At 41.3% G+C, this 9,716-nt stretch overlaps 1 protein-coding gene across 1 annotated transcript in view; it reads left to right on the top strand.

Annotated features, from left to right (window-relative positions):
• The window catches only part of PAK2 (p21 (RAC1) activated kinase 2), a 45,569-nt gene extending 36,140 nt beyond the window's left edge, over window positions 1-9,429 (top strand). The window contains exons 13-14 of the mRNA XM_006156771.3: window positions 4,661-4,798; window positions 5,527-9,429. Coding sequence (XP_006156833.1) covers window positions 4,661-4,798; window positions 5,527-5,613 — 225 coding nt within the window. The 3' untranslated portion in view covers window positions 5,614-9,429. The remainder of the gene's footprint in view (window positions 1-4,660; window positions 4,799-5,526) is intronic.
• The last annotated feature ends 287 nt before the right edge of the window (window positions 9,430-9,716 follow it).

The following is a 9,716-nucleotide window of genomic DNA, read 5'->3' as shown; positions in this document are numbered from 1 at the left end:
AGTCGCCAGGTCCAGGACTTGAACCACAGGCGGCCACGTGGGAATTCCAGCGCCCCAACCACCATATCACCTGCTGGCCCAAATTAGGGGCCGGCAGGTCGCAGGTGGTTAAGGGTGCTGGACTCTCACATAGCCGACTGTGGTTTAAGACTTACACCTGGCAGCTTGCTTTCTCACTTTCTCGCTCTCGCTCTTACTCTGTCCCTCTCTGATCAACTTAAATAAATAAATAAAGTTAAATAATTATTTTTTTAATGAATAAATAAATGAAATTAGATAAATAATTTAAAAAAATAAAAACAGATCAGGGAGCCAGCAGATGGTATAGCAGTTACATCGCTGGATTCCTTCGTGGGAAACTGTGGTTCAAGTCCCAGACCCAGTGGCTTGAAATTCATGCCAGGCACATGGGCTTGCACGCCCAAGATCTCTGAAGGAGAAAGGATCATGGCCATCCCCCTTGGGGGCTTATTTCTCACTTTTCCTCTCACTGTCTATCTTTCCCCTGATCTCCAACCAGCCAGTCCACACACCCTAAGGCAAAAACCTCTTAAAATAAAAAGAAAGAAAAGAGATCAACCTAGAATTTCACATTCAGAAAATCTTTGAAAAACTAGGGTGAAATGAAAGACTTAGTTATTATAGGGGTAAGCATGTAAATGTTTTTCTTACATAAATGAATTTAAAACTGTTCGGGCCAGCAGGTGGTGTGGTGGTTAAGGCGCCGGACTCCCAGATGGGAGTTTGAGTCCTGGACCCAAACGCTTGTTTCTTACTTCCCCTCTATCACTCTCCCTCTTTCTCTCTCTGGTCAAATTCAAAAATAATTAGAATAAATTAAATCAAAAAAATTAAAACTGTTTGGGGGGGCCAGCAGGTAGCATGAAGATTAAGGCACTGGACTCCCACATGGCTGGCTGTGATTTGAGTTCTGAACCTGGCACCTTGCTTTCTTACTTTCCCTCTCTGGTGAGCGCACATGCTCTATAGCAAAAGAAAGAAAGAAAAAAAGAGATCAACCTAGAATATTTAAAAATAATAATAAATAAATAAAGTTGGATAGTTTTTTTTTTATAAACGGGGGCTGGCAGGTGATGTGGTGGCTAAGACTTTGTGCTCCCACGTGGCCAACTACAGTTCAAGTCTTGGACCTGGCAGCTTTCTTTCTCAGTTTCCCTCCTCTCTGTCTCTCTCTGGTTGAATGTTTTTCTTTAAAGAATTACTTATTTAATTTTATGTATCATTATTATTTAATTTGCAATAGAGCACATGCACTCTGAGAGAAAGAGAGTGAGAAAGCAAGCCGCCAAGTTCGAGACTCAAACCATGGCCGGCTATGTGAGAGTCCAGCACCTTAACCACCACACCACCTGCTGGCCCCTCTCTGGTTGAATTTTTTAAATGATAATAAATAATGATTTTAAAAAAAGATAAAACTACTTAAGAGACAGGAGATGAATATGTGCATAAGTAAAACGACAATAAAGACATAAAGGTCGAGGGAGATCTTACACTATGGAGTGTGATGTGGGAGTAGTTTGGTGGTACACTGTGATGATGGAAGGATTCTTGCTATAAAGCCTTAAGCAACACTAAAATTACAAAAGAGTTCTATCTGTTACCCTAACTATATATCATTAAAAAATTATTGAGTTAAAGAAAAGGTCTGGGGACCAGCAAATGGCATAATATTTATGTCACTGGACTCACACGTAATTTACCATGGTTTAAGTCTTGGACCCAGCAGCATTAAACTCATGCCCAAGGATGTGTGCATGCGTGCCTACAATCCCAAAAGGAGATTGGAGGTGAAGGAGTTATGGCGTGGCCATCCCCCTTGAGGGGTGACTTTTCACTTTTTGTCTCTCTGTTTCTCTCTCTGTCTCCGGCGAGAGCACGTACCCTACAGCAAAAATCTCTCTCAAAAGAAAAGAAAAAGTCTGGCTGGCTCCCTAGCCCAGTAGTTAAGCACTGTATAAAATAAGCCCAGTTCACATTGCCAACCAGGATTTAAGTCCCAGCTCCATCAGCTTTTAAAATACGCTGGGTACTGGGTCAGCATGTTGCATGAAGATTAAGGTGGCTGGTTTCCACATGCCAACTGCACAGTTCAGTTCCCTCTGTCTCTCTCCAGCAAGTGAATGCACCATAGCAAAAACTAAACAAAACAAAATTGCTGGGTGTATTACATACTTGCCTAGGAGCCTGAATGGATAAGGAATTGGAAGAAAAAGAATTGTGATATGACCAGACTCTGTTGGGGGTTGCTTGCTCGCTCTCTCTCTCTCGTCTTCTCATTAAATAAACTAGTTTTTCAAAAAGAAAGAAAAGGGCTGGAGCCGGCAGGTGGCGTGGTGGTTAAGGGCACTGGACTCCCACATGGCTAACCATGGTTCAAGTCCCAGACCTGACAGCTTGCTTTCTCACTTTCTCTCTCACTCTGTCCCTCTCTAGTCAAATGGAAATAAATAAATAAAGTTAAATAAATTTTTTTTTAGAAGAAGGCTATTTACATTATATACATAGAGCAAAATATTCATTGTACCTCCTACACACACAGTTGTTATCAGTTAAACATAAAAATATAAATACAAGAGGGACCAGCAGTTAACGTAATGGCTATGTCACTGGACTCCCATTTAGTCGACCGCAGTTTGTATCCCGGACCCGGTGGCTTAAAACTCATGGCGGGTGCATGTGCGTGCGTGCCCAAGATCCCGAGAGGAGAAGGGATTGCGGTGTGGCCATCCTCCCTGGGGGGGTGATTTCTCACTTTTTGTCTCTGTCTGTCGGCAAGCACATGTGCCCTATAGCAAAGACCTCTCTAGGGGTGTGTGTGTGTGTGTGTGTGTGTGTGTGTGTGTGTGTGTATACACACACACAAAGAAGAAAGGCTCCATTGATGGAGATGTGTCAGAGAAGGCCTGAGGCCAACTGAAAGCTGCTAACGGCCACGGCTGAGATAGTTGACACAAAATAGAGTCATCTGAGGTTGTCACGCACAGTATAAATTACCTGGGAATCCACACTGAAAATGGTACTCTTAACTTGTATTTTCCTTCCCCAAACCCATAATCTTAATCTAATCATGAGAAAAACATCAGATGGATTGCAGCAGGGGGTACCCTGTACCTTACCAGTACTCCTCAAACTTTCAAGGTCCTCAAAGTCAAGGAAAGTGTGAGAAGTTGGCATAGTCGAGAGGAGTCAAAGGAGACGTGATAACTGTATCATGTGTCCTGGACAGAAGACAGGAGAGTGGGAGAGCGAACGGAACAGGCAACTGTGGTGTGGTTGCTGGAAGCAGAGGGTGCATACGAGGTCAGTCAGCCCGTCCGCTGGATGTGTTTTTCTCCTGCTGTGTAGGCACAGGCAAGGAGCAAGCAGAGTTTCAGCCATAAGAGCCAGGTGCATGCTGGGAAGTGAGAGGCTCAAGGAAGTGAGTACATGAAAGGAATGATGGGCACCAGAGGGATTGATGGGAACGAGGTCCTAGTGGGATCGTCATAGGATTGCTGCCATTGGGGTACTGGGGATGAAAAAGATTGGTACTGCTACAGGGTATGGCCGTGGCGGGTGTGGCTGAGGTAGGCTGACCGGCAGGAGCATCAGCGAAGACATCGAGGAACAGTGAGGAGCATCTGTGTGACTGTCGAAATTGCCATGCACTGTGTCAGGAGTGGTGTTAGAGATTCACAGTGAGCCAAAAGGTTTTACCGAAGAAAGGAAGGATGGGAGGTAGGTGACTTCAGGTTTGGTAGATGTTGGAATAAAGAAAGGTGAATACACATTTGAAAACTCAGGAGTTACAGAGGAGGGAGAGACATCTCAAAGTGCAGTGAGGAACCAAAAAGCCAGAGCCCACCTCTCCTCTAGGCCTCAGGTTGTGGGAGAGAAAAGCCACTGTGAGTGAAAGAGAGGTGGATACGGCATTGGGCGGGGAGACTGGGATCCGGGGTTATTTCATGAACGTAAGTGAAGATAAAGAGTATAATAAGACTCATCCCAGGACCAGCAGACAGCATAGTGGTTACGTCACTCGGCCAACATGGTTCAAATCCCAGACCTGGAGGCTTGAAACTCATGCCGGGTATGTGTATATGTGTGCCCCAAATCCCAAGAGGAGAATGGAGGAGAAGGGATTGCAGCGTGGCCATACCCCCTTGGGAATGATCTCTTGTTTTCTGTCTCTCACTGTCTCCAGCAAGTGCATGCAATCTATAGCAAAAATCTTTTTAAAAAAAAAATAGATTTCTCCCAAAGTAAAGAGAAGGTTGTAAGGGAGAACCAGCAGTTAGCGTAAGGCTATGTCGCTGGACTCCCACGTAGTCGACCGCGGTTCAAGTCCCAGACCCGGTGGCTTAAAACTCACGCCGGGCACGTGTGCATGCGTGCCCAAGATCCTGAGAGGAGAATGGAGGAGAAGGGATTGCAGCGTGACCATCCCCCCGGGGGGTGATTTCTCGCTTTCTGTCTCTCTGTCTCTTGTCTGTCTAGCAAGCGCACGCGCCCTATAGTGAAAACTTCTCCAAAAAAAAAAAAAAAGAGAGAGAGAAGGTTGTAAGCACTGGGAATTGGTTATACAGAGTTAAACCATGAAGTCTTCTTTCAGCTTGCTGAGCCACCTTTGGTATATCTAAAGATGTTCTTCTGTTTTTAGGCCTTGTACCTGATAGCAACTAATGGAACCCCAGAACTTCAGAACCCAGAGAAACTTTCCCCAATGTTTCGAGATTTCTTAAATCGATGTTTGGAAATGGATGTGGAGAAAAGGGGTTCAGCCAAAGAATTATTACAGGTAAATTTGGAAATTATGTCATTTTGGAGGAAAGTTGACTTTTCTGAGTAACCAGCAGAAAGTGTCAGTAGAATAAATCATTGTGTTTCACCATTCATTGATCACCAGTAGTGTAGCCTCTGCCACCTCTTAGAGTTTCATCTGCTAGGAGTAAAGTTCTTGTAATACCTTAACAACACTTGTTTTGTTTTGTTTTGAGAGGATTTTGCTATAGGGCAGGTGTGCTCACCAGAAAGACAGAGACAGAGAGAGAGAAAGCAAGAAGTCATTCCTCAGGGGGGATGGCCATGCCACAATCCCTTCTTCTCCATTCTCCTCTTGGGATCTTGTACGCTCACATATGCGCCCGGCCTAAATTTAAGCCACCGAGTCCAGGATTTGAACCACGGTCAACTACATGGGAGTCCAGCAACATAGCCATTATGTTAACTGCTGGTCCCAACAACACGTTTTTGCATATTACTCTCAGGCCTGTATATTGCCGGCGTGAATCTGTTTGCAGGTCATTTAACTGCAGATTATGATCATAGGAAAATTAAAATGAAAACAACTCTGTTTTCAACTATAAAAGTGATGTATTGCTTGTGTTAGTTTTATACAGGTACTAAGATGTGTTTTGTTTCTCAAATTATGATCCATAAGTAGTCTTTGGGACTTACTTGAAGGAAGAGACTTTGTTTCTAAACTGGTAACATTTATGCATCTGTTTTCTCCCCCTCTCCTGGCAGCACCCCTTTCTGAAGCTGGCCAAACCATTGTCTAGCTTGACGCCGCTGATTATGGCAGCGAAAGAAGCAATGAAGAGTAACCGTTAACATCAAAACTGTGGCCTCCTGTTCTTTTTTCTATTTTCTAAAAGAAGTCTTTTAATATATGAAATTATTACTCTTTGGGGGTTTTTTAAAAATGGTCTATATAACACCTTTTAAAAAAAAAAAAAAAAAAAAAGCAAAGTGCTATTCCCTGAAGACAACTAAGAGAAAATGGCAGAAAGAGAATTATGACTTTGAAATGAAGCCCTTCCTTAGGGTCCAGGAAGAAGTGTGGACTGAACCACTCGCCTTATGTTTGTCGGCACACAACCTGACAGGGTCATTTTCATGCTTGACAGTTGCGTTTTATTTTGCTGAAGTCATAATAGACCTCGCTCATTGTCCCCTTCTGGGTGTTTTCTGTACTTGAATGGGAGATGCGAGTTCTTCAGTCTGGCTTCATCATCTGCTATCTTTTCTCTCTCCCCTATCTTCCCATTTCCTTGACTTGCTCCTTTTAAGTTGCTTTGAGATGTTTTGGTTTTTTTTTTCCTCATGCCTAAATTCCAGGCAAGTATGATAGAAATTAAGAGCTCCTTATACTGGCAGAGGCCTCCATGTGGTTTAACTTCATCTAGAAGTTAGGACCAGCTGTTGCGATTTGTCATCTTCCAGTTCAGAACTTGAACTGAGGAAACGAAGACAAGTATGTGATTTTTACCTTTTCTAACAAATGTGAAAGTCGGTTTTAGAAATTCGTGCTAGCGAGTTTGGCATTTGTTACATGTATAGAGAGAAGACTAATATCTATATTTATAGCTAGATCACTGAGACAGAGGGAGCCCCATTGACTACACACCCCTGTATCAAGTTTGGCCTTCCCTGCCGTCTCCTCTTCACGGTGGGCTGCGGGAAACAAAGAGCTTTGTTCTTGTACCAGCTTGAGCTTTGTGACCTCGCTTGATGCTCCCGCCTTCCCCTTCGTTTTGAAAATAAGTTTCTGTATATGTTGTAATTTTAGGTTGAGGTTTATTTTGTTTGTTTTTATTTTTAATTAACCCTCTCCCACCTCACCCATACCCCTCTCTTTCCCATCCCCCATGGCAGTTAACAACCATTGTATTTTCAAAATTTGAAGGTTAACCTTTTTTTTTCCCATTTAAAGGAGGAAAAATATTGGGGACGAACAGAGATAAAGTGAGGGACTTGAACCTTGGTGATTTCTAAAATAATTATGTGATACTGTAGTCATGAAAGAGAAAATGTCCGTGTCATAAAGAAGATGCACCTTGTGACCAGTAAACTTAGAGCTTCGTTGTAAATCACACCATCCCCAGCCTCCATTACAGTGCTACTGTCCGCAAGAACTTACGTGGCAGAGTACTGCTCGATAAATTCTTGGGGTCCTGGAGATGTTGAGTTACTTTCATTTCATTTTATTTTCCAGATAATTAGAGGATATTCGTGTCAAAAGCTGGAGAAAGGGAGAAAAGTGTAGTGTGCTTGTTGATAGTAACAGTTTTTATTTTAAAGATTAAGAGGAGGTCTGTGACCTGTAGCATTATTAAAGTGCTCCCTCCCCCCACTTCTTTATTTTCGTTGTCGTTTTGTGTTTGGAGAATGTACTGCCCTTCGGATGTGTCTGGAACCACATAAAAGAAAAATCTGTAGTTTGGTTCTGGCGTTCTGTTCCCGCCCTCCTCTCCCAGTTAACTCCGCACCTGCTTGCCATCCCGCAGTAGTACAAATCATGGACAGAAGTAATTTTGCCATTCTGGAGAGCATTGGGGAAACTAGCAGGGTTTTGTTCCCCATTATTCCTGTCATATCTGTGCTAAAATACAGGTATTATAAGGATTGAAATGTGTGTTTTTTACTGATAATGCCGAAAGGTTTTCAGGAAAAACTGAGTAAAATAATTAATGAAGCTTGTATCTACAGCACTTAATGGTTTCTGTTTTCTGTTGAATTTCTCTGGACATCTTGGCCTTCAAGAGCTATTGCTAAATTACAGAAACAAGCTGGTTTATTTCTGGCAGAAATCTATAGTGCCTCTTGAATTCCAGTTGGAACATTCTTTCTGAGCGGTCGTCTGGATGGACTATACTAAAGATGTTACCGGTGAAAGATGCAGCGCACTAGATAAGACCGTGCCCGTCCTCGAGAAGGCACCTCATCCTCAGTCAGACCGAACTAACGGAACACGCGCCAGGGCCCCGTTCACGCTTGTGACTCGCAGAGGGCTTGGGGTAGGGAGGAGCAGTTTGGGATTTGTATTTACAGCTTCTTTGATGGTTACCTGTACGTCCATTGCTGGCAACGGACTTTGCCGTTAAAACCTGACTTAACCTAGGTTAAGGGAGGTATACCGTAGTTTGTTCTTTACTTACCTGGAGAAACTAACCTGTAATAGAAGATACTTTGGTTAATTCTGAAATGTGTCATTTTTAAACAAAATAATCTTAAAAGCAATACAGAATTGTGATTTATTAGTTAATTTTAAATTAAAATGTTCAGATCTTGTTGAAAGAATAATTATATCTGAATCAAGATTCGTGTCTTTTTAATAATTGCCTTTTGTATTCACTTTCTGTCATCATTTTAGAACGAAAATTCCCATTTAGATCTAAAAGTCACCTAGGTAGTCCCCTTGTGCTATTAGGCCATTGTTACTGTAGTACTTATTTATTAGTCTTTAGACTCTGTGGTAGTTTTAAAGTTATCTTCTTCTCATGTTCCTTTTGCTGCTTTTAGGGACAGTTCAAAACGGGGAACTATGGAAAATTGAACATTCTATTCTACCTAGAATAGTAAACACGAGACTATGTAGCACAAGGCACCATGGCTGACACAACTTTGTCTTCGTGTGTTGAATGCCTGGCCTGTAACAAGAATTCGCCTCCCTTACACTTAGAAATATCAAGCTGCTTAAAACTTACCTAGTAACCATCAGTCCTAAGTGAACCTGTGCCTTTAACAAGCAATTTTAAACTACCTATGGGTATTCCTTTTAAGGCTCACTTAAATACAGCTGTCTGTATATACCATATTCCTAGCCAGAATAATTTTAGATCTGACCTGGCAGTAGCTGTAGTTTAAAAAAAAAAAAAAAATTTTTTTAAAGGTGATTAAAGAATTTGCATCAATTTTTGAATCTAAAATTTTTGAAAAATATACTGAGATTTCTATCCAGTGAACTGTTGAAATGCCATTATAATATAACTAAAATCAAGATGAACACCTATTTTGTTTTTTTTATAGCAGAATTTCTTAGTAATATAAAAAGCAAATTGTCTTCTCTTGCTCTACTGCTCTCCCACAACTGATTTGTGAACATTTAAAATCAGTTTTTCTGCAGTGCACGTGTATGTGTGTATAAGCAGAAAATATATATATGGATGAATGTATACGCACACACACACATTTTCTTACGCAAAACATTTGCTGCACACTCTGGCAAAAATGCTATTGATAGATGTTGGAGTTACAGAGAAAAACCGAGCACTGGCCTGGCCCTGAAAGAACGGTCTTTCTCATTCACCATTCTCGAAGGTTTCCAAGACAGGCAGAAAGAAATGTGTGATAATTCTGGTAAATTTTCATTCTTTAAGAAGAAAGAGACTTATATTTGGAATACAACATCTTTGGCTGGAATGTATTGACCTTTTTCCCTTTCTTCTCTTGGTAGCTAGAAATGAAAGTAGCTTATTTCCTGTTTCATCTTCAAATTTTATATTGCCTTTTATTTTTAACTTAATCCCATTCAATTATTTAATTGTTACATTGACATTAACTGCTGTATTTGATGACTTTGTTCAGTATACTTTGTTTGATAATTTTGTTCTTTCAGGGCTAGAAATAAACTTTTTTTAATGTCCATTTTTCCCTTCCCTAACCTTCCATTCTTTTTTTAAATCAGAATATCATTAAAGAATAATTTAAAATGTTTAAACATCTAATAGATTTTCAAAGATAATTCTGGTATTTTAAAAAGATAGACTTTTTTTGTCCCTAAAAATCATTTTTTGGGGGACTAGCAGATGGCATAATTAACATTGCTGGACTCCCACATAGTCAACCATGGTTCAGGTCCCAGACCTGGTGGCATAAAACTCACATGTGCATACGTGCCCAGAATCCTGAGAGGAGAACAAAGGAGAAGGGAT

Source organism: Tupaia chinensis, unplaced genomic scaffold (genome assembly GCF_000334495.1).
Source record: "Tupaia chinensis unplaced genomic scaffold, TupChi_1.0 Scaffold000515_1, whole genome shotgun sequence".
NCBI lineage: Eukaryota > Metazoa > Chordata > Mammalia > Scandentia > Tupaiidae > Tupaia > Tupaia belangeri.
This window is presented reverse-complemented; position numbering and strand designations above follow the sequence as displayed.